The 27,576-nt window shown below is 53.8% G+C and overlaps 1 protein-coding gene across 5 annotated transcripts in view; it reads left to right on the top strand.

Moving 5' to 3' along the window:
* Positions 1-10,644: 10,644 nt before the first annotated feature.
* Positions 10,645-27,576, top strand: part of GRTP1 (growth hormone regulated TBC protein 1) — a 39,772-nt gene continuing 22,840 nt past the window's right edge. For 2 of the 5 annotated variants that reach the window (XM_055360241.2, XM_031007264.3), the window contains exons 1-4: positions 10,651-10,779; positions 10,889-11,037; positions 19,688-19,846; positions 24,163-24,287. In XM_055360241.2, the coding sequence (XP_055216216.1) occupies positions 10,748-10,779; positions 10,889-11,037; positions 19,688-19,846; positions 24,163-24,287 (465 nt within the window). In that variant the 5' untranslated portion in view covers positions 10,651-10,747. Of the gene's footprint in view, positions 10,780-10,888; positions 11,057-19,687; positions 19,847-24,162; positions 24,288-27,576 lie in introns of all 5 variants that reach the window. The other 3 variants (XM_031007261.3, XM_031007263.3, XM_055360244.2) reach the window with 3 other exon arrangements.

Below are 27,576 nucleotides of genomic sequence, written 5' to 3'. Positions count from 1 at the left end.
GACTCCATCAGTCCCCAGCAGACCCCATGAGTCCCCACGAGTCCCCATCAGACTCCTTCAGTCACCACCAGACCCCGTCATCCCCATCAGACCCCATCAGTCCCCATCAGACTCCATCAGTCACCACCAGACTCCATCAGACCCCAACAGACCCCATCAGACCCCATCACACCCCATTAGTCCCCATCAGACTCCATCAGTCCCCAGCAGACCCCATGAGTCTCCATGAGTCGCCATCAGACTCCATCATCCCCATCATCCCCATCAGTCTCTGTCAGTTCCCATGAGTCCCCATCAGTCCCCATCAGATGCATCAGAACTTTCTGAGCACGTCATGGAGGATGACATCACACAAACCCCAGCTCTTCTTTTCCTCACATTCGCCTGTGAATCCAGCAGGCCCTGGGTGAGCACCTGCTGTGTTTAGGAGTCGCAGGTCCTATTTTCCGAAGTGCTCATGGCAGCCCCACTCCTCCTAGGCTGTGACTGGCTCCTCTATGGAGGAGAGGGGTCTGTGTTTCTGCTCCTAACTCTGGGCGGCTGTGACTTGGCAGAAGCAACATGGTGACACAGTTTCCTCTTGTCCATCTAGCACACCAGCTCTCCAAGCCCAGCCTCCAGGCAGTGTGTAGGCGTTGCAGACAAGCGTGGGTGGGTGACCCAGGGATGGCACAGCTGAGTGACAGCTGACAGCCACCGCTGACCCCAGCTGGGTCATGACCAGCCCTCAGATACCCCTTGGCCCCAGGGGTGTGACCATGATGGCGAGACCCTGAGGACCACCTGGAGGTGCCCAGGCCACCCGGAACCCCGGAAGGGCACAAAGAGAGGAGGGTTCTTGTTCCAACCACAACTTGGGGGCGATTTGTCACACAATGAATAACTGGAACTGTCCTGGGAACTGGGGACTCAGAGATGAGGAAGACGGAGCTGTTGCCAGAGTCCACATTCAGTCCAGAGAGGCAGCAGGAAGACAGACAGCCCCCAGAGATGCTTTGTGCTCAGGCCCGAGGGCTGCAGGGGTAGCAGACCCCTCCCTGGACCTTCTGGGACGCTGGTGGTGGCTCTGGGGTGCCTGCGGGTGGGTGTGTCTCAAGCTGGAGATGCCCATGGAGTGCCCAGGAGTCAGATCCTCAGGTCAGCCATCAGGCAAGAGTCCCCAGCCTCATCTCTCCGGGGATCAATCTGCCATGGTGTGATTAAATTGGTCAGTCCTGGCGCCAAAGAGAAAATAGCTGGTAAGGGACCACAAGGCGCCTGTACGAGTGTGAAGCTGCCGTCCTGGGACTCCAGTGCTGTCCCCTCCAGGGGCTTCCAGCACCGCCCACCCACCCCGACCTTCTCTTACGTGGCACATGAACTTGGAGGATGCGGCTCCAGGTCTGCCCTGTCCTCACACAGGAGCGACTGAAGCACAGGTGGGCACCCACATCTCATCTTCTGGGTCCCACAGCAAATCCCACCAGGGTTCCTCCGCGACAAACATTTGCTGCCAAGGCTGAGTGGAGGCCAGCCAAGAATGTGGCCAAAGCAAAGTGTGGCTTCTTCTTCTTTCTTCTTTCTTCTTTCTTCTTCTCCTTCTCCTTCTCCTTCTCCTTCTTTCTTCTTCTTTTTGAGATGTAATTTTTCTCTTGTTGCCCAGGCTGGAGCGCAATGGCGGGATCTCAGCTCACCGCAACCTCCGCCTCCTGAGTTCTCCTGCCTCAGCCTCCTGAGTAGCTGGGATTACAGGCATGTGCCACCACGTCAGGCTAATTTCGTATTTTTAGTAGAGACGGGGTTGCTCCACGTTGGTCAGGCTGGTCTTGAACTCCTGACCTCAGGTGATCCTCCTGCTTTGGCCTCCCAAAGTGCTGGGATTTCAGGCATGAGCCACCGCGCCCGGCCAAGCGGGTTGTGGGTCTCTTCTCCCTCCCCCACTCTCTATCTCAGAGGGAGAAGAGCCAGGGAGGGCCAGGAGGATGCAGGCCTCGCTGGGCCCTCCTGCACCCACCCCAGGGTCAGGGGGTCTGAGCAGCATTCTGGGTTTGTAAAGAAACCCCATCTCCAAGAATTCTGGGGAGGAAGCTGTCCAGGGAGTGCTGTCTTGCAGGGTGGCTTGTGAGCGGTTTTATCCCTTCTGTGACAGTCTTCAGTGATGCTGGAAGCCTGGCCCTGCCGGGAGCTCCAGCCCAGCTCAGCGCCTGGTGCCCTCCTCACCGTCACTGGACATGCACCCTAGGAGGCAGTGTATGTCCACAGATCATTTCTCCCTGAGAACTGTCTCAGCTCCAAAATCACTCTTACTGTTTTCCTATAACCCCGCCTGGCTGTCCCTGTGGGCAATTTCAGAGCTGCATGTGTGCCGTGTGCATTTCCAGTGGGGAGAGATGGCTTCCTACCTGTTTTCACACTCTTTCTTTAATCCCTGCTCATAAACACTATTTCTGCAGAACCCCTGAAACAGTGATACTCAGAAAATGTAGCAGGTACTGCACTCTAGCCTGGGCAACAGAGCGAGACCCTGTCTCTGAAACAACAACAGCAAAAGCCTTTCTGGTAGATGGTGGTGTACACGCTGGTCTTAGTTTCTATCCAGTTTAAAAATCTTTGCTATTTAATTGGAGTGTTTAGATCATTAATGAAATGAATTATGTGGTTAGGTTTAAGTTTACCCTGTCTCTAATTTAAAAATAAAAAGAAGGCTGGGCGTGGTGGCTCATGCCTGTAATCCCAGCACTTTGGGAGGCCGAGGCTGGATCACGAGTTCAGGAGTTCGAGACCAGCCTGACCAACATGGTGACACCCCATCTCTACTAAAAATACAAAAATGAGCCAGGCGTGGTGGCGGGCGCATGTAATCCCAGCTACTCAGGAGGCTGAGGCAGGAGAATTGCTTGAACCCGGTAGGCAGAATTTGCAGTGAGCTGAGATCACGCCACTGCACAACAGCTTGGGCAACAGAGCAAGACTCTGTCTCAAAAAAAATAAAAAATAAAACAAACAAAAATAAAAATAAATAAGGATGTCCTTAAGGTACAGTGAGGTCATTCCCGTGGTCCCTGAGCCAACCTGTCTGGTGTCCTCATAAGAGGAGGAGATTAGGGAGCAGGCACACCAGGGCATGACAGTGAGGACATGCGGAGAAGACACTGCCAGCCAAGGAAGGGGGCCTCAGGAGGAGGGAGGGGCCTCAGGAGGAGGGAGGGGTCTCAGGAGGAGGGAGGGGTCTCAGGAGGAGGGAGGGGGGGGTCTCAGGAGGAGGGAGGGGCCTCAGGAGGAGGGAGGGGCCTCAGGAGGAGGGAGGGGTCTCAGGAGGAGGGAGGGGTCTCAGGAGGAGGGAGAGGGGTCTCAGGAGGAGGGAGGGGCCTCAGGAGGAGGGAGGGGGCCTTAGGAGGAGGGAGGGGCCTCAGGAGGAGGTAGCCCTGGGCCTGAAGAAGGGAAGAGAATGAATTCCCACCGTCCAGCCCAGCCCGGCCGGCAGCCCCTTGCCACAGCAGCCCTGGGGCATGTGCAGCGCTGCGCTGTGCGGGCTCCACTGGGGAAGGGAGAAGAGGGGAAGGGGGTGGGGAGCAACCACAGCCCCCACGAAGCTTCCTGCCCTGGCCCTATACTGGGCCCTTCCCCAGGGCTTGGTGGTCAGGCTAGAGCAGGCTCAGGTGGGACTGCCCGCTCCAAACAAACATCGCTTCCTGAAGGCTTCCTGGATGGCCCAGAGACAATGATTTGCTCCGTCTCTCATTCTCACAAAGCGGTTTTTTTTTGTTGTTGTGGTTTTTTTTTTGGAGATGGAGATGGACTCTGGCTCTGTCTCCCAGGCTGATCTCGCCTCACTGCAACCTCCACCTCCCAGGTTCAAGCAATTCTCCTGCCTCAGCCTCCCGAGTAGCTGGGGTTACAGGCTCCCGCCACCATGCCTGGCTAATTTTTGTATCTTTAGTAGAGACAGGGTTTCAACATGTTGGCCAGGCTAGTCTCGAACTCCTGACTTCATGTGATCCACCCACCTCAGCCACCCAAAGTGCTGGGATTACAGGTGTGAGCCACCAGCGGCCTCACTCTCACAGAACTTTATTGCGGTTTTTATGCAATGCCGTATTGTATTGCAACGTTTCATAAAAATGTTCCTGTTATCTACTATGAAAATAGCACCTGCTTATGGGTAGCACTCTTAAAATTTTCTCCTAAACCAAATTGTAAGCCCCCACATACCCAGAGCCTAGCAAAATACCCGATGTTCAAAAATCTGAAAAAATGGGCCGGGCGCGGTGGCTCCCACCTGTAATGCCAGCACTTTGGGAGGCTGAGGCGGGCGGATCATGAGGTCAGGAGATCCAGACCATCCTGGCTAACACGGTGAAACCCCGTCTCTACTAAAAACACAAAAATGAGCCGGGCGTGGTGGTGGGCGCCTGTAGTCCCAGCTGCTCGGGAGGCTGAGGCAGGAGAATTGCTTGAACCCGGGAGGCGGAGCTTGCAGTGAGCCGAGATCGCGCCACTGCACTCCAGCCTGGGTGACAGCGAGACTCTGCGTCTCAAAAAAAAAAAAAAAAAAATCTGAAAAAATGAAAGAGGCAAAGCAACTGGAAGAGCCTGACTTTAAAGCCGCCTCCGAGTCAGCCTCTTGCTTCCTGAGGGAGCCCGGGGTGGCCGGGAACTGCCACACTCCAGGAGAGCCTCCAGCCTGCACCTTGCCCTGCCCATCCCCCTCAACGTGCTTTCCTTCTTCAGAGGCCTTCTTGGACAGAACCCCTACAAGAGAGGCCCTGAGGTGACCGTCCTTAAGGTAGGCCTCCCGCACTGGCAACCTCCCAGAGGCTGATAGCAGCGGTCCCTGAGATTGGGAGGGTCCTGAATAGGGGCTGGGTCAAGCCTGCTGCCCTTTGACGGCCATAAAACCACCAGGGTTATAGGCCGGGCGCAGTGGCTCACGCATGTAATCCCGGCACTTTGGGAGGCTGAGGTGGGAGGATCATGAGGTCAGGAGATCGAGACCATCCTGGCTAACACGGTGAAACCCCGTCTCTACTAAAAATACAAAAAAAAATTAGCCGGGCGTGGTGGCGGGCGCCTGTAGTCCCAGCTACTCGGGAGGCTGAGGCAGGAGAATGGCAGGAACCCGATCGCGCCACTGCACTCCAGCCTGGGCGACAGAGCGAGACTCCGTCTCAAAAAAAATATAAAAATAAATTAAAAACCACCAGGATTGCTGAGCACGGCTTAGCGGGCACAGCCAGGAGTCACGTGTCCTCCGTCACTCCCACGGACAGAGGGGCGCCTAGCGACGGTGTGGCTGAGCTCAGGGCCGACTCTGCCCAGGCCCACTCGATGTCTGGGCCTTCCCCATGCGGCGTGGCCACAGCCCGCTTCTCCTGGACAGCCGCTCATCACCCTTGTCCCAGCAAGATGAGGTCCGCATGCTCTGGCTCAGGCCTCCAACACAGGGCCAAGAGAAGGCGGGAGGCGCAAAGACAGGCCCAGAGCCGGCCTGCGCCGCTGGATCTGCAGACTAGGCGCTTGTCTCCCCACCTCCCCGCATGCGCCCCTGCTTGCTTTCAGGCAGGAGGTCTGTGGGTCGGGGGAGTCAGGTGATGCTTCGCACACGAAGTCCTGCAGCCCCAGCTCCAGAGGAGGGTGGCCTCTGGCCCAGAAGCTAGGACTCACCATGGCCTGAGCTTGTTGACGCTGTCATGGTCAAGGCAGCAGGGCAGGCCCCAGAAGAAGGGGGCATCTCTCCTCACCGTTTAAAGCAAATTATCAAACAGACACAAAAATCTCCTCAGTCGGTCATCTTCAAAGAGTTCCATCATGTTGCTTTTTTTATTTTTAATCTACCCTCTGCTTTTTTTTTTCTTTGCTGGAGGTTTTTGTTGTTTTTTTTTTGAGACAGAGTCTCACTCTGTTGCCCAGGCTGGAGTGCAGTGGTGTGATCTGGGTTCACTGCAACCTCCACCTCCTGAACTTTCAATCCTCCTGCCTCAGCCTCTTGAGTAGCTGGGATTACAGGCACCCACCGGCACGCCCGGCTAATTTTTGTGTTTACAGTAGAGAAGGGGTTTCACCATGTTGGCCAGGCTGGCCTCAAACTCCTGACCTCAAGTGATCCATCCACCTCGGCTTCCCAAAGTGCTGGGATTACAGGTGTGAGCCACTGTGCCCGGCGTGCTGGAGTATTTTTAAAGCCAACTCCAGACTTCATATCATTTTACCCATAAGTACTCTTCTCTTTTGTCAAATAAAAAACAAATCAGGGCCATGCACAGTGGTTCATGCCGGTAACCCCAGTGCTTCGGGAGGCCGGGGCGGGAGGATTGCTTGAGCCCAGGAATTTGACACCACCTAGGCAACATAGCAAGACCCCCATCTCTACAAAAACTAAAAAATTAGCCAGGTGTGGTGGCACATGCCTGTGGTCCTAGCTACTCAGGAGGCTGAGGTAGAAGAATCACTTGAGCCCGGAAGTTCCAGGCTGCAGTGAGCCAAGTTCACACCACAGCACTCCAGCCTGGGTGACAGAACAAGACCCTGTCACAAACCAGAAAAAAAAAAAAAAAAAGCAAATCTCCAATGCGTAGAAGCAGAAAGTAGAAGAGTGGTTGCCAGGAGCAATAAATAAATAAATTGAGAGTGTTTTAAAAAATCTAGATTTGGTACTGTTTCTGAAAGGATGATTGCAAGTGTGTCAGACCTGTGAGGTCTCAAGAGTTGGGCAAAACGTGGTTTTCTTGTGTGCAGTGGAGCAGCAGGTGTGGGGAGGGGGGTGGGGGGCCTGTTGACCAGGCAGCAATGCGAGAAAGCTGCATCTGAACCCCTGCCCAGGCTGAGGCTGGGCACACAGTCAAGGCCCTGAAAGAGACTTAACCAGAACTGGTCACTGGGCCCACGGTCAGGGCCCTGGAGGAGAGTTTTAACCAGAACCGGTCACTGGGCCCACGGTCAGAGCCCTGGAGGAGACTTAACCAGAACCGGTCACTGGGCCCACGGTCAGGGCCCTGGAGGAGACTTAACCAGAACCGGTCACTGGGCCCACGGTCAGGGCCCTGGAGGAGACTTAACCAGAACTTGTCACCAGTGTATTTGGTTCCAATGAGAACAACAGTTCAGTTACATATTTATGAGGCAAAAGACAGGACTTTGGAGGATGTGTCCAGCCTTGTCACAGGTAAATAAGGGACATCATGAATCTCATCTTTGTCACCTGGGGACAGGGTTCTGAGCTGTTTCCAGAACATAAAGGGGGGACTTCCTAACCTCCCAGGATCATAGGGCTCAGGTAAAGCTTATCACTGTCAATTTTCCTTAAAAATAATCATTACTGTTATATATTATTATGTATGTATATACACACACACCTCAGATTAGGGCTTGACTCTCCCTGAAATATTAACACACCCTTTCCACCTATAACATTGCCCCCTCGCCACCGATTTCTGTCTCCAGCCCTCTGCTGAAAATCAGGCCACGGGTTCCACAGCCTGGCTGCACAATGCGGTCCATGGGCCAGAGCAGGGCCTCCTGCTAGCAGGTTGGAAATGCAGCGTCCCAGTCCCCAGCCAGCTCTGCAGCACCAGGACCCGCAGGTCTCTGGCAAGACCTGTCCTCCCCTCAGGGCTAGAGTCGCACTGCACTGGAATTTCCTGCAGTGAGATTTGGGTGACCCTCCCCACTCCCAGTTGCCCGTCTCCTGTAACCAGGCAGCATGTGGTCAATTGACTGGCTTCAGCCTCCAGGACAGCCTGGAGCTCCGTGGGGTTTGGCACATGCTGTGGTTCCACGAAGATGCCCACGTCATGGTTCATCATGGCTCAGTGGGTTCTGCTGCCGTTATCTTTGTCCTCTGTACTAACATCCCATTTTCTCAGGTCCTCCCAGCCTTGAGGATGCTAGACGTTCCTTCCATCTTGATGGGCACCCCAGAACTGAAGTACTCCTGAAGCCCTTCTAACTTCCAAAGGGCAGCAGCTTCTACAAAAAAGCAACAAGGGCCAGGCACAGTGGCTCGCGCCTGTAATCCCAGCATTTTGGGAGGCCAAGGTGGGCGGATCACCTGAGGTCGGGAGTTCGAAAACAGCCTGGCCAACATGGAGAAACCCCCGTCTCTACTAAAAATACAAAATTAGTTGGGCATAGTGGCGCATGCCTGTAATCCCAGCTACTTGGGAGGCTGAGGCAGGAGAATCGCTTGAACCCAGGAGGTGGAGGTTGCAGTGAGCCGAGATTGAGCTATTGCACTCCAGCCTGGGCAACAAGAGTGAAACTCCGACTCAAAAAAAAAAAAAAAAAAAAAGCAACAAGACGGCTGAATTCCTGAAGGGAGGAGGGGCATCATGGGTGGTGACTCCACAGAGGCCCCCTGGCGTGGCCCGAGGCCCCTCAGACTGAAGAGGGCCTCCTGCAAGGGAGCTGGGTCCCCCCGGGGAGGGTGAATTCTGAGTCCCTGAACTGCAGGGCAAGCTGACACAGAGCTCCAGCACTGCAAAGCCTCCCCCGGAAAGGGCTGTCTGGAGCGGCTGTGGCCAGCACAGTCACTCCTGGGGTGGGTGTGCACCTGGCTTTTGCATCATGGCTGACCGTGCTGGTGGCTTCACAGAAAGGGAGTTTGTGTGAGGATGCTTGGGTGCCTGCTGGGTGCTTGGCACTGGGGTGGGGCGGGGGGGAGGGGGTGAATGGAGGCACCTGAGGGACACAGTCCCAGGTGGGAGCTGTTCCAGATAGGAGCTGCTGTCTCCCAGTCAGGTCCCAGGTTGGGGCTTGGCCAGGCCTGGGCTGGAGTGGGAGACCTTTCTAGCTGCCTCGGTCTGGCTGCCCACCCTGCACAGAGCCTGGGGCTCTGGCCTCTCTGTATCTCTCCTCTCCACTCTTCCTGGAGGGCACCGCTCTTATCTGACCTGCTCCCCCACAGTCTCCCTACATCTGGCCCAAAAATACATTTGGTGGCAGTCCCGCCATCACACTCAGGCTCGGGAGCTGGCGGCCCCTGGTCCGTGCTGCCTGCCACGCTGCTTTCCACGGCAGTGGTGGGAAAGGGAGGTTAGAACCCCATCTCCACGGCCAGAAGGCAGGAATTAGGGAAAAGGGGAGCCGTGAGGCTTCCAGGCCTGGGGTTGGAACAGAAGCTGCGCGGTGTGGGGCGATTTGGGCGCAGGAGCCCGGGTGCTGGGAAGTGGGGAGCAGGACTGTGTCTGTTGCTCCAGAAAGCGCGAGGGATGCAATATAGGAAATTCGGGCGTCAGTTAGAGCCCGAGAGGGGTTCAGGGAGTCACTGACTTAGGCAGAGAGGAGCCCAGACGGGGTTCGAAGACCCTGGGGACGGACGCCCACCTGTCAGTCCTGGATTGTGGGGCACCCGTAGGCCGAGGGGCAGGAGGCCTGTCTCCTGGTTTGGGTCTAAACATCCCAAGGAGGTCAGACCGTAGAGTAGGGGCTGTGCGATCTCTCAAATGAGGGACACCGCGTGTTACCAAAGGCCAGTGCTGAGGAGCTGGGCTGAAAGCTTGGGGAGTTCCCAGAACCAGCAGACTAGGAACGGGAGGAACCGTGTCGGGGGCTCTGCTCCGCTGAGCACTGACCACCCCCCCCGCCGCCCCCCAGTCTTGCAAGGGCTGGAGAAGGGTGAAAGGCAGAGGCGGGAGTCCGCACTTAGGGACCGGTCCGTTCCACACGCTGCTGTCCAGGCTCCTGGGTGGCGCTCGCATGGAACATTCCGGAAACACCCATGGGAAGGTCCCAAGTTGGTTCCGAAAGGCCCTGACGGACGCGCAGGGGACGCTGAGCCTGTGATCCTCGCCTCACCCAGACGAGGCCGGGCTGCTTCTCACAGGAAAGCGCGTCTGGAGTCCGGGAACGGCCTCCTCCTGGGGTCTGTCCAGGGCGCCCTGGGCCTCAATTACAGGCGGGGAGAGGCCTGTCGGAGGAGCCCCCGCTCCAGACCCCCGGGGGACCCAGGGCGAGGTCGCCCCAGCACCTCACGTCTGGGGTCTCCCCTTTGCCACGTCGCCAGAGCAAAATTCAATATCTGCAGTTCTGGCAAATTTCCGGGGCCTCCCGCACACGAAAAGCAGCTGAAATCTCAGGACAATGTCATTGGATGCGGACCGAGAAGAAGCCGTTCGGAACCAGAGCTGCCCCGGATTCTCCCAGGCCTGGCTCGCGGGTGGGGGGACCCCGGTCCCTGGTTTGGGGGGGCAGGAACGGGCGGGCGCCCCTGGGGGCTTCTCATTTGTGTGTTGGTCTCGGCCTTGAAATGCAGCGGAGAAAATAAAAAATAAAATAAAAATAGGAGTCAGGTGTCAGAGTCGGGTCGGCCAGGCACTGAGGTTTGAAGGAATCGCAGAAGCTCCTCTCACCCGGGTCCAGGCCGCGGGGGTTCTGCGGGAGGCGCCCCCGATTCTGCCCGCGGGACGCCGCGGCCTCGGAAGCCCCAGGAGCAGGCCCCGCCCCGCCCCCACCCTCCGCCCATTCCCCGCCCCACCCCCACCCGCCCCTCTCTCCCCTCCCCCTCCCCCCAAGCCCCGCCCCTCCCCCGCCCTGGGTGCTCCCCTGCCCCTCCCCCAGTCCTCCCCCGCCCCTCACCCGCTCCTGCCCCTCCTCTGTCCCCAAGTCCTCCCCACCCCCAGCCGCCCCTCCCCCCGCCCTGCCCCTCCCCCCGCCCCGCCTCCAGCCCCGCCCCCACGCGCCCGCGGTCCCGCCGGAAGGACTTAAGCGCCCCGGAGCCGGGAGGCGAACTTGGGACCCGCTGGCCTCGCTCGGTGCGAGCCTCCCTCCCCGCATGCAGCCCGCCGAGCGCTCGCGGGTCCCCAGGTGTGTGGCGCGGGGTGCGGGCGCCCCCGGCGGCTGCGGTCCCCGCGCGGGCCCCCGACCCCCCAGAGGAAACTTCGGGGACGCCGGCCTCCTTCTCTCGGTTTTGCAGGATCGACCCGTACGGATTCGAGCGGCCTGAGGACTTCGACGACGCCGCCTACGAGAAGTTTTTCTCCAGCTACCTGGTCACGCTCACCCGCAGGGCGATCAAATGGTCCCGGCTGCTGCAGGGCGGGGGCGTCCCCAGGAGCCGGACAGGTGTGTCCCGAGGGCGCAGGTGGGTCGGGCTGGGACGGGCCGGGCAAAGTCCGGGCTCCGGGAGCGGAGGGAGGGGGAGGAACCTTTCCGGGCAGGTCGGGACGAAGCTGCGGGCTCCGAGCTAGGGCAGCCGCAGGGACCGGTTTTCCCGCTTTGAGATGGGCCGGCTGGTCGGACGCGAAGGAGACCCGTCCCTCCCAGCAGCGAGCCAGATCGGGGTGGATCAAAACTCGATCCATGCCGGGCGCGGTGGCTCCCGCCTGTAACCCCAGCGCTTTGGGAGGCCGAGGCGGGCGGATCACCTGAGGTCAGGAGTTTGAGACCAGCCTGAGCAACATGGTGAAACCCCGTCTCTACTAAAAATACAAAATTAGCCGGGCGCGGTGGCTCCCGCCTGTAACCCCAGCGCTTTGGGAGGCCGAGGCGGGCGGATCACCTGAGGTCAGGAGTTTGAGACCAGCCTGAGCAACATGGTGAAACCCCGTCTCTACTAAAAATACAAAATTAGCCGGGCGTGGTGGCTCATGCCTGTAATCCCAGCTACTCTGGAGGCTGAGGCAGGAGAATCACTTGAACCCAGTAGGCGGAGGTTGCAGTGAGCCGAGATTGCGCCATTGCACTCCAGCCTGGGAGACAGAGCGAGACTCCGTCCTTGTGACGGGACCCACAGGGTCCTGCTCGACCTGCCGCTCCTCCACGACCCCAGGCCTCCTACTGCTGCGGTGAGCACCGGCCTGACCGCCCGCCCGCCTCGGGGTTAGCTGCAGGGCCCCCTCCTCCGGGGCTCCTCAGGCTTCCCTGTGCGGAGGGCACCTCCTCATTTCTGCCTTTCCCAGCACAGCCCCTGCTGGAGTCAAAAACCCTTCCTCCCTGCAACGGATTTTTCATTCACTGCTCAGTCCTCAGAACCTGGGGCAGTGCCAGGCGACTTCCCTGTGTGTTCAGTGAATGAATGAAGTGTCTGCCTGGGGTGAGGGCTTTGTGGGAATGTGCCCTGGAGCTAGGAACTCAGAGAAGTGGGGTCAAAGGGGAGTCCTGGGGGCTTCCTGAGAAGGGGGATGTGAATGGCAGCTGGGCTTCCAGGGACCGAGCAGTAGGGACCTGGTGGGGAAGGACAGAGATGAAACCAGGGGCCCTGCACCTGGGCGGAGGGTCGGAGGTGTGTGGTGACCACAGCCAGGCATAGAGAAGCCAACTGTTGAAGGTTTTCCAGGCAGGGGGTGACAAGATCAACTTTTGCTTTTATTTATTTATTTGAGACAGGGTATCCCTCTGAGTGCAGTGGCACAATCACCACTCACTGTAGCCTTGACCTCCTGGGCTCCAGCCATCCTCCCCTCTCAGCCTCCCGCATAGCTGGGACCACTGGTGCGGCCACCACTCCTGGCTAATTTTTAAATTTTTTATAGAGATGGAAGTTAATATCCTATATGCTTCCCACGAATGCATCATGTCCCATCCCTGTGGCCTCTGCATGTTCACGTTTCCAGTGGAACATGTGTCTTTATTTTTCCTTTTCATTTATTCTTTTTGATTTATTTATTTTTGAGACAGAGTCTCACTCTGTCGCCCAGGCTGGAGTGCAGTGGTGCGATCTCAGCTGACTGCAGCCTCCACCTCCTGGGTTCAAGTGATTCTCCTGCCTCAGCCTCCTGAGTAGCTGGGATTACAGGTGCACACCACTACACCTGGCTAATTTATTTTTTATTTTCTTATTTTTTTTATTTTGAGACGGAGTCTCTCTCTGTCGCCCACGCTATAGTGCAGTGGCATGATTTCAGCTCATTGCAACCTCTGCCTCCTGGGTTCAAGCGATTTTCCTGCCTCAGCCTCCCAAGTAGCTGGGATTACAGGCACCTACCACCACGCCAGGCTAATTTTTCTATTTTTAGTAGAGATGGGTTTTACCATATTGGCCAGGCTGGTCTCAAACTCCTGACCTCAAGGGATCTGCCCACGTTGGCCTCCCAAAATGCTGGGATTACAGGCATGAGCCACTGCGCCTGATTTATTCTTAAAAGTTAACTGTCTTTTAATTTTAAAAAGTAACATACAAGTATATAAGACATGTGAACTTAAAAAGCATAATTTATGTACATGGTAAACACTTTAATCATACTGAGGGCTACAAAGTGCAACAGGGAGTTTCTCTCCCACCCATGGCCCCCATCTCCTATAGAGATGACCGCAGGGGACTGTCCTTCCGTCCCCCTCAGGAGCAGAAGTCCACGCTTGGTTCTGCAGTTTGTTTTAAGAGCAGGGGAAGTCCGTGGGAAGTCCTGTGGCTGTGACCTGGAGGTTGGTTACAGCGGAGAATCTGAAAGATGTATGGTTGTGCATAAACTTTTGTTTTTACAGAAAACACAACTGCACAGTCATTCTCCTGTCTTTGCCTTTGTCGTTTGGGTCTGTCCTATCGCTGTCCTTTTCTTTGACCAGGGGCTGCTAACTTGGGTTCCATATTTTCCTTTTTAGGGAACCACTCAGCGCATTGCCCCCACTTTCCAATATGGACTTGGGAGGGGGTTCTGGGAAGAGCAGGGAAAAGGAAAAAAGCAATCCGGATGCAAAATCCTCCAGATTTTTATTCTTTTCCCCACTCCTTTGCAATTATTTTACACCTAATTCAACAGTTTTGTTTTTGCTTTTTTTTTTTTTTTTAGCATTGGTCTCTATCAACTCTTTCTAAAAATTTCACTTTGTTTTTATTGAAGTAACAACTGTCTTCTTTTTGCTTTAATTTTTTGTTTTTTTTTTGAGACAAAGTTTAGCTCTGTCAGCCTGGCTGGAGAGTAGTGGCGCAATCTCGGCTCACTGCAACCTCTGCCTCCCAGGTTCAAGCAATTCTCCTGCCTCAGCCTCCTGAGTAACTGGGATTGCAGGCACTCGCCACCATGCCCGGCTAATTTTTGTGTTTTTAGTAGAGATGGGTTTTGCCTTGTTGGCCAGGCTGGTCTTGAACTCCTGAGCTCCAGTGATTTGCCCACCTCAGCCTCCCAAAATGCTGGGATGACAGGCGTGAGCCCCCACGCTGGGCTAATTTATGTAATGTTAATTGGACCATGTAATTATGGTAGCAAGCATCACTGGCATAAATGGGTCTGTGAGCAAATATATCTCTTTGATCCTATATGAGCCTCAGCCTGAGGGGTGGGAGCCACAGGGCTGTGGGCCTGTTCTGCAGGGAGTAGGGATGCTGGTGACTCCGGTGGGAGGCACATGGAGTCAGTGATCACGTGTGTCTCTACTGGCCTGGGGCCTGGGTCCCAGTGTGACCATCAGGGTGCCCATGAGCACTGGCAGAGCCCCAAGAGCGGAGGGTCGGGCATAAAACTGGAGTGGACGAGTTATTCCAAAAATGGGAGTACGACTTCTTCCTGCCAGGTATTCCAGGCTGACAGTGATAAGAGTTCTTTCCTCTGCTTTTGGAGGGTTTTCATCTGCACTCCCCATGTTGAAGTCTCCAGGAACACAATCATCTACCAATCTCAGCATTCCACATGTCTTAAGCGACAGTTATTATGTATTCTGCCTGATCACACTCTTGGTGGGTACAATAAATATTGTATTTTCCTTTTTCCATAGCAAATATCCACCAGGAGCCCTTAGGAAGACAGCTTCCTCTTCCTCCCTGGAAAGACTAAATTCAACAAACTTAGTCCTGTTGGATTCCTATTTCATTCTCCATCTCGAGAATAGACGTCTGCAGGGAAGCAGCTTCAGGGCCGTTGGCTTCTTTGAGACCTTCCTGGTGGCTTAGAATATTAACACCACCTAAGTTAAATTGAGAAAACATATTTTCAAAGATACACCGAAAAACTGGGGATTTGCCTAACTTTGTCAGGGTAGACAGATGGACGTCAGTTCTCTGGATGTAGCTTCTTTTTAAAAATTTCCCAACTGTTTTGACTTGATATTTTATACTTCTCCAAACATTAGTGATGCTCTGTGGGTTAGCCCTGCCCTTGGGAAAGTGTCAGTCTGTGAGGACAAGTAAACCATTTTCTTTCTTCTATAAAGAAACAATGTAAATCCAGATAACAAACTTATCAAAAAGTCGCAGAATTCTTTGTTCTGTGAAGCTTCCGGGTGTTGCTCCAACTGCCAGAGCTGCTCGGGGGCCTCGAGTGCAGGCTCGGTGCCTTCTGTTCACTTTACAATGAGGAAACCAAGGCACGCTCAGGGTCTGGAGCCTGCAAGTCATAGCGGAGCAGAGTGTCTGACTCCAGAGCTGGTGCATTTAGCCATTTCGACCTTTCTCTTAAATACAACCTTGATACTATTGTTATTATCGAGACAGGGTCTTGCTCTGTCACCCAGGCAGGAGGACAGTGGGACGATCATAGCTCACTGCAGCCTAGAGGAGCAATCCTCCCGCCTCAGCCTCCAGAGTAGCTGGGACTACAGGTGTGCACCACCATGCCCAGCTAATTTTTAAGAGTTTTTTTGTAGAGATGGAGTCTCCTGGGATTACAGGCATGAGCCACTGCACCTGGCCTATCAAATAATTTTAACAATTTACAGTAAAATTCACTCTTAACAGTATATGGTTCTGTGAATTTGGACAAACATGCGGCTAGGCAGTCATCATCACAGTCAAGATTCTGTCGCCTTCAACAATCCTGTCCTTTGAAGTCAGCCCACTGCCCACATCACTGAGCTCTTCCCCATTCCTGTAGTTCAGCCATTTCTATGGTGTCATTAGTGGAATCATGCAGATTGTAGCTTTTGAGTCTGGTTTCTTTCACCTAATGCATTGGAGATCCATCCAGGACCTTGTATGTGTCAATAGTTCCTTCCTTTTTATTGCTGAGGTACTTCATTTACGGATGTACTACAATTTTTAAAAACCCATTCATCAGCAGAAGACATTTGGAATGTGTAAGCTGACATTATAAACATCCACCTACAGGTTTTTGTGTGAACTTAGTCTTCATTTATCTTGACTAAACACTTTGCATGGGATTGCTGGGTCATAAGACAAGTGCATGTTTAACTAACTAGGGAGAAATTACAAACCGCCTTTCCAATGTGGCTGTAAATTTTGCATTCCCACTACAAATGTATGAGTGTCCTAATTGCTCCACATTCTTGCCAGCTCTTCATATTGTTGGTGTTTTTTTATTTTAGTCATTCTTTTGTAGATGGACTATTCTGTGTGCATTAAATTTCCTTTGCATCTTTATCAAAAAGCAATTGGTTCTGTTTGTGTGGGTCTCTTTGTGGATTCCTTATTATATCCCATTATTCCATTTGTCTAACTTTTTTTCAGTACCACGTTGTCTGTCTTACTGTAGGTTTATAGTAAAGCATAAAATCAGGTAATATGTCTCCTCCAACTTCATTTTCAAAATTGTTTTGGTTCTTTTCACTTTGCATATAAAGTTTAGAATCAGCTTGTCATTGTCTACAAAGTATTTTTTCCTGGAACAGTGATTAGGAGGTGCATATAGGAATCTATAGATCAACTTTGGAAGAACTGACGTCTTAAGAGTGAGCCTTGCAATCTGTGAACATGGTGTATCTATTAGTTTATTTCAGTCTTATTTGATTGCTTTTGCAGCATTCAGTATTTGGATCCTGCAAATACTTCGTTAGGTTTTTACCTAAGTATTTCTCCTTTTATTTCTTGTTACTATTGTAAATGATGCCAATTTTATTTTTTTATTTTTATGTATTTATTTTTTGAGATGGAGTCTCTCTGTGTCTCCCAGGCTGGAGTGCAGTGGTGCAATCTCAGCTCACTGCAACCTCCGCCTCCCAGGTTCAAGCGATTCTCCTGCCTCAGCCTCCCAAGTAGCTGGGATTACAGGCACCTGCCACCACGCCCGGCTAATTTTTGTATTTTTTTAGTAGAGACGGGGTTTTGCCATGTTGGTCAGGCTGATCTTGAACTCCTGACCTCAGTGATCCACCCGCCTTGGCCTCCCAAAGCGCTGGGATTACAGGCATGAACCACCACGCCAGGCCGCAGTTTTAAATATATGATTTCCAGTTGTTCATTATTAGTTTGTAGAAGTACCACTGGTTTTTGCATGGCCTCTCCTTTCTGCTTCTGTCCCTCTCAGTTAGAACAGTCCTTGCCTGTGCTGGGACTCACCGTCTCCTGCTGTTGTATACCACAGAATGACTAAGAACTCATTCAGAGCATTCCTGGTCAAGCTGCCCTCTGAGGGTCATGAGACCTACAGCAAACCTCAGTATGAATCGTACTAACTTGGAGGAAAGTCAGGCTGAATTATTGGTGTCTTTGGTAGAATTTTAAAAATAAAGCAAAACATGTTTTTCATGTTCCCGTAAGCAGTGTGAATAAACCGTAAACCAAGTGTGCTGAGATGTTCTTACCTGAGACATGATCCTCAAATATGTTTCTAAACCAGCAGAGAGGGTTTCTTAAGAGGGATTCTTTTTTTTTTTTTTTGAGGCAGAGTGTCACTCTGTCGCCAGGCTGGAGTGCAGTGGTGTGATCTTGGCTCACTGCAACCTCTGCCTGCCAGGTTCAGGCTATTCTCCTGCCTCAGTCTCCCAAGTAGCTAGGACTACAGACGTGAGCCATCACGCCCAGCTAATTTTTGTATTTTGAGTAGAGATGGGGTTTCACCATGTTGGCCAGGCTGGTCTCGATCTCTGGACCTCAGGTGATCCGTCCACCTTGGTCTCCCAAAGTGCTGGGATTACGGGCATGAGCCACCGCGTCCAGCTAATTTTTGTATTTTTAGTAGAGACAGGGTTTCACCATGTTGGCCAGGATGGTCTCGATCTCTTGACCTCGTGATCCGCCCGCCTTGGCCTCCCAAAGTGCTGGGATTCCAGGCATGAGCCACCACGTCCAGCTAATTTTTGTATTTTTAGTAGAGACAGGGTTTCACCATGTTGGCCAGGATGGTCTCGATCTCTGGACCTCGTGATCCGCCTGCCTTAGCCTCCCAAAGTGCTGGGATTCCAGGCGTGAGCCACTGCGCCCGGCCCTTAAGAGGGATTCTTTGGCTTTCAGTGGATGGCATTAGTATCTGTTTTCTCTCTCCTCTGGGTCTTCCCTCGTTGTCCTTGTATAATTCGTCACATATTTAGTGAGCAATTACTGCCTCCCAGGTTCCCTTCCAGGAGTGGGAAGCCCAGTGGACAGACAAGGGCCTGTCCTTCCAGAGCCTGATTTTCTCAGTAATCACATAGCACACGATCATCTGCTTGTGTCCAGATGATCATACATTGTGGATCACCTTGCTGCCTCCCAGGTTCCCTTCCAGGAGTGGGAAGCCCAGTGGACAGACAAGGGCCTGTCCTTCCAGAGCCTGATTTTCTCAGTAATCACATAGCACACGATCATCTGCTTGTGTCCAGATGATCATACATTGTGGATCACCTTGGAATTTGAGCTCATAAAGTTTTACCCTATAGTGCTTTTCTTGACTGTAGCCTATAAAGTTATGAGTTTTTATCTGCTAAATACAGCTGGTGCCTCAGATTTTTTTCTTTTAAGGCAGCTTATAGAATTTTACAAATTGCATATGCCTTCTTTTCTTTTGTAAAGTATGGTTTCTTTTAAAATATTGGTTTCTTTTCAAATATGTGCAGGGCTAGGCGTGGTCGCTCACGCCTGGAATCCCAGCACTTTGGGAGGCCGAGGTGGGCGGATCATGAGGTCAAGAGTTCAAGACCATCCTGGCCAACATGGTGAAATCCTGTCTCTACTAAGAATACAAAAATTAGCCAGGCATGGTGGCAGGTGCCTGTAATCCCAGCTACTCAGGAGGCCGAGGCAGGAGAATTGCTTGAACCTGGGAGGCGGAGGTTACAGTGAGCCGAGATTGCGCCACTGCACTCCAGCCTGGGCGACAGAACAAGACTCCGTCTCGAAAAAAATAAAATAAAATAAAATATGTATAGTGTAGTATCAAAGGAAAACAGCAAAACTTTAAATATTTGCTTTGAAAATTAACTGTTTTGTAGGTTAAGAGCACAGTGTCGCAGCTTTGGACTTAACATAATTAATTCAGATGTTAGCCATACATACCTTTTCCGTCTGCCTAAGAAATTACTCAGTATTGACTAATGAAGATAGCTCATGGCTTTTGGCTTCTGTCCCTATATGTTTCTGTGGCCATTAAAATTACTAATTACGTTTTCACATTTTTATTGTCAATTAAAATATCCCTACAAAATGGAGTAGCTTTCAATATATAGAGATTAACTGCACGAGTTGGACAGTGACGTCTGCCACTGAAACCGTGTTCTCCCAGCTGTGGCGTCCCACCTGAGGTGCTCACAGCTGAGCCCAGCCGGCCTCCTCGTTCTCAGCTGGGCCTCTCACTGCTTTGCCCCTTTGCTGCTGCTCTGCGCGGCTGCCAGGAAGCTTTGCAGAGCAGCCATCTGACCGCGGCTCTGTTTCCTGACCACCTGCATTGAATGGTGAAGTGGGCGTGGGGGTGGTTCTGCAGCCAGTCTGGTTTGTGCTCTGTTGAGAGGGAGAGGAGAGCAGAATTTTTAAAGGAGTGTATGTACCAGTTTTGGTGGAGATGGACGAAGTTCTGGGTCTCTTTAATATTTGATTTAAGAAGAGAACTGGTGAGAGTGGAAAGTGAGGCAGGAACGCGTGGGCCCCGCAGGCCCCTGGTCCAGCTCACACGCTGTCCGTCCTCTCGGCCTTCAGTGAAGCGCTATGTCCGGAAAGGGGTCCCGCTGGAGCACCGTGCCCGCGTCTGGATGGTGCTGAGTGGGGCCCAGGCTCAGATGGACCAGAATCCCGGCTACTACCACCAGCTTCTCCAGGGAGAGAGAAACCCCAGGCTGGAGGACGCCATCAGGACAGGTGAGGCGGTGGGGGTCGAGCTCTGGTGCAGGGCCCGGGGGCCGGAAGGAACCGGTTTCCACCCAGTGTCTAGCCTCAGCGTCCAGGGGTGAGCGGTGCGCCTGCTGGTTTTAACTTGAAGTTACGTCTTCCTCCATGAAAGAATCAAAACTGAAGCCTTTGCAAGGGGAGAACAATGATCGTAATTCACTCAGCAAATATTCACGTGCCTAGCTGGCTAATAAGAAAATGGGCACGAAGGAGCAGATACGCTCCATGAGGACTCGCAGGACAGTGAGAGGCGGCCTCTGTTGCCGGCGCGCTTCGCACCGGGCGCTGTTCACGTGCCTTCAGACGCAGCTGCGCTCACGAGGCAGCACACCAGGGCTTCCTTTTTTGTGTCTGGTTATCATAATTGCTGGACTCCCTTCTCCTCTCATTTTTCTCAGTAATCACATAACCATAGGGTCCCTGGCTCTCAGAACTTCAGAGTGCTAACGAAATTGATTAACCTAAGGCCGGGCGCGGTGGCTCACACCTGTAATCCCAGCACTTTGAGAGGCTGAGGAGGGCGGATCACCTGAGGTCAGGAGTTCGAGACCAGCCTGCCCAACATGGTGAAACCCCGTCTCTACTAAAAATACAAAATTAGCCGGGCGTGGTGGCGCATGCCTGTAATCCCAGCTACTCGGGAGGCTGAGGCAGGAGAATCGCTTGAACCCGGGAGGTGGAGGTTGCGGTGAGTTGGGATTGCACCACCGCACTCCAGCCTGGGCAACAAGAGTGAAACTCCATCTCAAAAAAAAAAAAAAAAAAAATTGGTTAACCTAAATTGAATAGATTTTTAGAAAGTACATCTGCCCTTCTGATTTTAACAGTTTTTGAGAAATACACATTTAAACACAATATACTTAATTGTAAAAAACCCAGTGGCTTTAAAGTGCTGAGAGGTTAGAAAGACGGGACGGGGAGGACATGGTGCATCCTGCTGCCCTTCCTGGGGGTCTCCTGTCCATGGGGATGAGCCAGTGGGGAGGGGGCTCCCAAGGCTGGGGGCTGGGGCTGCCAGGGGAGAGGCTGCATCCTGACCACAGAGTGATTGCCGCCAAAGGTCTCCAAACAGATGCACGGCCTGGCGGCCAGAAACGCTGATTCAGGGTGGGAAGAGGAGAGCTTGGGTGCAGTGGGTGGGTGGGGGGGGGGGGGGTGCATATTAACACAGCACTGCTGTCTGAAAAATGAATTTAAAGTCTGTGGTTTGTGGTTTTTTGGATGATTTTTTTTTTTTTTTTTGAGACAGGTGTCAGTCTGTCTGACACTTCACTTTTTTGGATGAATTTTTATTTTTATTTTTATTTTTTTTTGAGACAGGTGTCAGTCTGTTACCCAGACTGGAGTGTAGTGGTGCGGTCACAGTGACAGCTCACTTCAGCCATGACCTACCAGGCTCAAGCGATCCTCCTGCCTCAGCCTCCTGCGTAGCTGGAAGTGGTCTGAACCACAGGTGTGCACCACCACACCTGGCTCATTTTTTAATTTTTATTTTTTTGCAGAGATGGGGTTTTGGTCTTGAACTCCCGGGCTCTGAGGATTCTCCCTCCTTCACCTCCCTAAGTGCTAGGGTTACAGGAGTGAGCCACCCACCTGGCTGAATTGTTTTTTAAATTATGGTAAAATATGCCTAATATAAAATTTACCATTTCATTTTCCCAAGCTGAAGCTCTTGGGAGCTTCCCCATTGTTAAGCACTGAACCCCGTGTCCTCACCCAGCCCCTGGCAATCCCGCTGTGCGCTTGTCTCTGTGCCATCCCCATTGTCAAGCACCGACCCCCGTGTCCTTGCCCAGCCCCTGGCAGTCCCACTGTGCGCTTGTCTCCGTGCTTTGGCAACTCCAGGGTCACATAAGAGGAGTCCAGTGGGCTGCGTCCTCTGCAGCTGGGGTCCTTTCCCTCGCCTCAGTCCTCAGGGATCCTCTGTGCTGCATCTTGTGTGACAATTTCCTCCTTTAAGGGTGAATAATATTCCACGCATGGGCAGACTACATTTTGTTCATTTATCCATCTATCAGTGGACCCCTGGGCTCTCCTGCCGCACGGCTGTTATGGGTGGCATGGCCGTGAGCCTGGGTATGTGGATTCTGCTGGGTCCCTGCTTTCAGCTGTGGGCTGCTACCCGGAGTGTGGTGCTGGTTCCCTGCTTTCAGCTGTGGGTTCCTACCCAGAGTGTGGTGCTGGTTCCCTGCTTTCAGCTGTGGGTTCCTACCCAGAGTGTGGGGCTGGGTCCCTGCTTTCAGCTGTGGGTTCCTACCCAGAGTGTGGGGCTGGGTCCCTGCTTTCAGCTGTGGGTTCCTACCCAGAGTGTGGGGCTGGGTCCCTGCTTTCAGCTGTGGGTTCCTACCCAGAGTGTGGGGCTGGGTCCCTGCTTTCAGCTGTGGGTTCCTACCTAGAGTGGACTCTGCTGGGTCCCTGCTTTCAGCTGTGGGCTCCTACCCAGAGTGTGGATTCTACTGGGTCCCTGCTTTCAGCTGTGGGCTCCTACCTAGAGTGGACTCTGCTGGGTCCATGGCAGTTCTGTGCTTAGTAATTGGAGCCACCTGGTCAGTTATCCTGCAGGAGCCATGCAGTGGATGGTCCAGTCCCACAGAGCCAATGCCAGGCCACGCAGTGCAGACAGAAAGCTCCCATGCTCTTCTGTCTCCACAATGGAGATGGGGCCATCTCCTTTCCCGCAGGATGTTATCAAAACATATCAAGAAACTTAGTGTGGTGGCTCACGCCTGTAATCCCAGCACTTCGGGAAGCTGAGGCAGGCGGATTAGTTGAGCTCAGGAGTTCAAGACCAGCCTGGCCACCATGGCAAAACTCTGTCTTTACAAAACAATACGTAAATTAGCCCAGGCATGGTGGTGTGTGCCTGTAGTCTCAGCTACTCAGGAAGCTGAGGTGGGAGGATCGCTTGAGCCCTGGAGGTCGAGGATGCAGTGAGCCGTGATTGCACCTCTGCACTCCAGCCTGGGTGACAGAGTGAGACCCTGTGTTAAATATATATATAAATATATATATAAATAAATATATATATATGGAAAAGTCAATAAAAATATTACATAGAAATGAACACAGCTGGTCACTCTAGTCTGAAATAGCAAAAATACCAACTTCCCCTTGACTGATTCCATTTTTTGGAATGTTTAGAATTCCAGAAAAAAAAAAAAAGGCTCTTTTGTAAGAAAACACACGATGAGAAATAACGTGCTCTGAGACATTGAACTAATGTTCGCCCAAATCTAGTTTTTTGTAAGCAAAGATAAGGCCTGGGGCCAGAGATCGGAAACAGACTTACAGTATTTTGCAGCCGTTATGGAGAGACCACAGGCGGTTGGGTTCCTCCAGAGCTGGGTGTACACCCATCTCAGCGTCATGGCTGGCGGGGACTGCTGTGAGTCCATCTTGGAACTTGTGCAGAAAGCGGCTGTCCGCTGGTGACCGCATGGGGTGCCTGGCAAACACCTCCAACAGAGGTAGGGCCAGTGGGAGCAGAAACCAGTGGAGTTGTCAAGCCGGCATTATCCTTCCTGCTCGGCTTGTGTCCAGGGTTAACGTGGAGGTCAGCTTCAGTGAGGCCTGGCACTTGGTCAGCGTGAGGCTTGGTTAGTCTCAGGGACCCACGTGGTATCCGGGTCCCCCAGCACTAAACAGCTTGGCCAGGGCCACACTGTCCTGCCAAGAGATGCCTGGGCGGGACAGTGGGAGGGGTTGGTGCCGAGGAAGGAAGAGGCCGGCAGGGATGCCTCCTGCACACACAAGCTGACAACGCGAGGTTTATTTGGTTCTCAGCTCTCAGCTCTCAGCCGTGTCCTTTATCTCTGAGGAGTCTCAATTTATTCTGTCTCCTTCTGTTTTGGATCTTTGAAATTAGGAAAACACCTCAAAGTTTTGTGTGCATTTCTCTCCACCCGTCACCCTGGGTTCTCGAGGCAGAGTTGCCTCCGCTACGCGCGAGGTCCGAGGTGCAGGAGGCCTGTGCTGGGGGCCGGGAGGAGACGGGCATTGAGGAGGGAGTGCCATGGCCTGGCCACCAGCTCTGGGGTCGCTCTGCCGTCACTGACTCTGCGGGAAGGACGGTTAGGGCCCCTCTCTGCCCCGAGTTCAGGATCACCCCCTCCTTCCTGGCCCAGTGAGCCTGTCGCTCTGGCTGTGTTGAGTCTGCTGTGCGGCCAGGGTGAAAACCAGTCCGTAAGTCCCAAGTGGAACCCAGGTGGCCACCCTTGGGGCAGCTGGAGGGGTGGGAGGCTTGTGGAACAGAAACCCGTGGGTGATTCGTTCTGAATTTCCCACAGACCTGAACCGGACCTTCCCTGACAACGTGAAGTTCCGGAAGACCACGGACCCCTGCTTACAGAGGACCCTGTACAATGTGCTGCTGGCATATGGGCACCATAACCAGGGAGTGGGCTACTGCCAGGTGAGCCTCGGGACCCTCTGACGCCATGAGGTGGCTGTGGGGACAGGTCCGTCCACAGCTGCAGGCTCGGCAGTGACGGCCTCACGTCTCTGTCAACGCTGTTCATGAATTCCACGTCCTGATGCCCCATTGAGGCTCGGACGCCATTTCCCAGCAGGGAGGACAGGGAGCAGCAGCCGACGACCTCATTCCGGCCTCAGGTGGCGGGAGGAGAATCAGCACGGGACACAGAGGGCGAGTGCTGTGGGGTGCATGTGTGCTGTGGGGTGTGTGTGCTCTGGGGTGCGTGTGCCATGGGGCACGTGTGCTATGGGATATGTGTGCTGTGGGGTGTGTGTGCTGTGGGGTGCGTGTGCTGTGGGGTGTGTGTGCTGTGGGGTGTGTGTGCTGTGGGGTGTGTGTGCTGTGGGGTGTGTGCTGTGGGGTGTGTGCTGTGGGGTGTGTGTGCTGTGGGGTGTGTGCCGTGGGGTGTGTGCTGTGGGGTGTGTGTGCTGTGGGGTGTGTGTGCTGTGGGGTGTGTGTGCTGTGGGGTGTGTGTGCTGTGGGGTGTGTGTGCTGTGGGGTGTGTGTGCTGTGGGATATGTGTGCTGTGGGGTGCGTGTGCTGTGGGGTGTGTGTGCTGTGGGATATGTGTGCTGTGGGGTGTGTGCTGTGGGGTGTGTGTGCTGTGGGATATGTGTGCTGTGGGGTGTGTGCTGTGGGGTGTGTGTGCTGTGGGGTGTGTATGCTGGAAGGCGTGTGCACCATGGGGTGTGTGTATGGGATATGTGTGCTGTGGGGTGCGTGCGCTGTGGGGTGCATGTGCTATGCTGTGGGATGTGTGTGCTATGGGGTGCATGTGCTGTGAGGTGTGTGTCGTCCTCTGAGGCCACTCCCAGAGTGTCTGCTGTCATCCCCTGGCTGGCTCCGTGGTGTGAACCAGCAGCTGCAGTTGGGAGAGTCCTTGCGCCTCCCGGAGGCCACCTAGTTGGGCGCATATTAAGGGCATTGCTGTTAGTAACTAGTGGAGTGCACAGGTCGGAATGCAGGGCAGCCAGGAGCCGTGCAGTCTCCCATGCAGGGCAGCCAGGAGCCGTGCAGTCTCCCAGCCTGTGTGTCCTGCCTGGGCCTGTCGCTGGTGGTGCTGTTCCAGTCTCTCTGAGCTCGCCGAGGGCAGGGCAGGCATCTGGGCCGGGCTGGCCTCCACGAGGGTTTCCAGGTGTGTGCACAGCCCGTGACTGCCTGTGAGTCCCCGTGGCTGGGAGCCTGGAGCCCACGGCTGCCGCCGGGATTGGAGAGTGCTTTCCTGGCATTTCAGGCCATGTGCTTCACGGGCTCCTAGGGGTTGTGGCTGGCTTAAACGTTTCTAGGAGGACAGGGAAGGACATCGTCGCGATGGGTGGTTCGAACCTAGCAGTCCCAGTGATGTCCCCAGAAACTTCCTGTAGGAGCCCGGAGCCAGGCGTGCACCAACCAGAAAATGCAGTTTGAGTGAACATTTGGAGGAGTGTGGAGCCCCTGCCTGGACAGCCCTGGGCCTGGCACCGGCAGAGTGAATGCTCCCGAGGAGAAAGGGTGGATGTGTGCGTGAGAAGCGCCCTGTGAAAGGCCAGCAGCAGAGCCACGGGACCGCGCCGTCCTCACCAGCTCTTCCACGTGCTGTGCGTGTGTGGCTCTGTAGCCGGCCGGCAGTGCCGTGTCGGGTGAAGCTGGGAGAGTCCCTCCTTTGCAGACAGAATTCCTGCCATTCCTCACTTTTATGACTGTCCAGGAGCAAGAACGTGGCCTTCTGGAGTTGAGGTAGAATGGGCAAGAAACCCTCTACATCATTCTATTTACTGCTCCTTTGTGTTTTAAAAACAGCTTTATTAAAATGCATACACCAGCCTGGGCAAGGTGGCAAGACTCCATCTCTACAAAATATTTTTAAAAATTAGCGGGGTGTGGTGGCACACGCCTGTGGTCCCGGCTGCTCGAGGGGCTGAGGTGAGAGGGTTGTTTGGGTCTGGGAGGTCAAGCCTGCAGTGAGCCACGATGGCACCACTACACTCCAGCCTGGGCAACAGAGCAAGACCCTGTCTCAAAAAAACTGAGAAACAAACAAAAAAAAACACCACCCACCTGGGTGGCCCTTGCCTATAATCATGCACTTTGGGAGGTCAAGGCAGGAGGATTGTTTGCTTGAGGCCAAGAGTTCAAGACCAGCCTGGGCAATAGAGCAAGACCCCATCTCTATTCTTAAAAAACAAGGCACAAACACAGTGTTACATACTAACAGAATGCCAGAGCACAGCTGGCTTTTGGAACCTACAGGCACATACATACATGTGTGTGTGGAGATGTGCACCTGTTAGCTTGCTGTGGGCCCCTAAGGAAATGCCACAGCCTGGTAAACAGTGGAAATGAATTCTCTCTCAGCTCTGGAAGCTGTGCATCAGAGGTCACGGCATCTGCGGGGCAGGTGAGGTCGCGGCGTCTGCGGGGCGGGTTCTTTCTGAGGCTGTGACGGATGGACTGTCCCAGGCCTTGCCCTGGTTCTGCTGGTTCCTGGCAGTCCTGGGTGCCCCTCGGCAGGTGGCATCACTACTCCAGTCTCTGCCTCCATCTCCATGTGTGTTCTCCTGTGCATGCCTGTGTCTAAAGCTCCACCTAAGACAAGGACACCAGGCTTGGATAGGGCCCACCAACTCCTCCATGACCCCATCCGTAATGACATCTGCAACAGTCTTTTTCCCAAACAAGGTCCCAATCTGAGGTACTAGGGGTTAGGACTTCAACAGATGAATTTTGGGGCGGGCGACACAGTTCAATGTGTGGCATATGTGTAGAGTTACACAGTGCACACAGTCTCGCTTTGTCACCCAGGCTGGAGTGCAGTGGCGTGATCTCGGCTCACTGCAGCCTCGACCTCCTTTGCTCAAGCGATTTTCCCACCTTGGCCTCCTGAGTAGCTGGGACCACAGGTGCACCACCATGCTCGAGTAATTTTTGTATGTTTTGTAGAGATCGGGGTCTTGCCACATTGCCCAGGCTGGTCTTGAACTCCTGAGCTCAGGCGATCCTCCTGCCTCTACCTCTCACAGTGCTGGGATCCCCCACTGTGCCTGGCCATGTTCTGGTTTTTCTCCACGATGATCACCCACCTGCATTTCCATGTGTCCACACTGTCCACATGGTCGCCCTCTCCCAGGTCCAGTAGCACTGTCCACTCAAAGCGGTCCGTTCTCAGCCACGGAGATCCTCCCGGGTCCACTCGGCCAGACAGGTCCTCCCAGGTCTGCTCAGCCACACAGGTCCTCCCAGGTCTGCT

Source organism: Gorilla gorilla, chromosome 14, assembly GCF_029281585.2.
Source record: "Gorilla gorilla gorilla isolate KB3781 chromosome 14, NHGRI_mGorGor1-v2.1_pri, whole genome shotgun sequence".
In the NCBI taxonomy this organism is placed as follows: domain Eukaryota; kingdom Metazoa; phylum Chordata; class Mammalia; order Primates; family Hominidae; genus Gorilla; species Gorilla gorilla.
The sequence above is the reverse complement of the archived record's forward strand: the minus strand, read 5'-3'. Positions and strand labels throughout refer to the sequence as shown.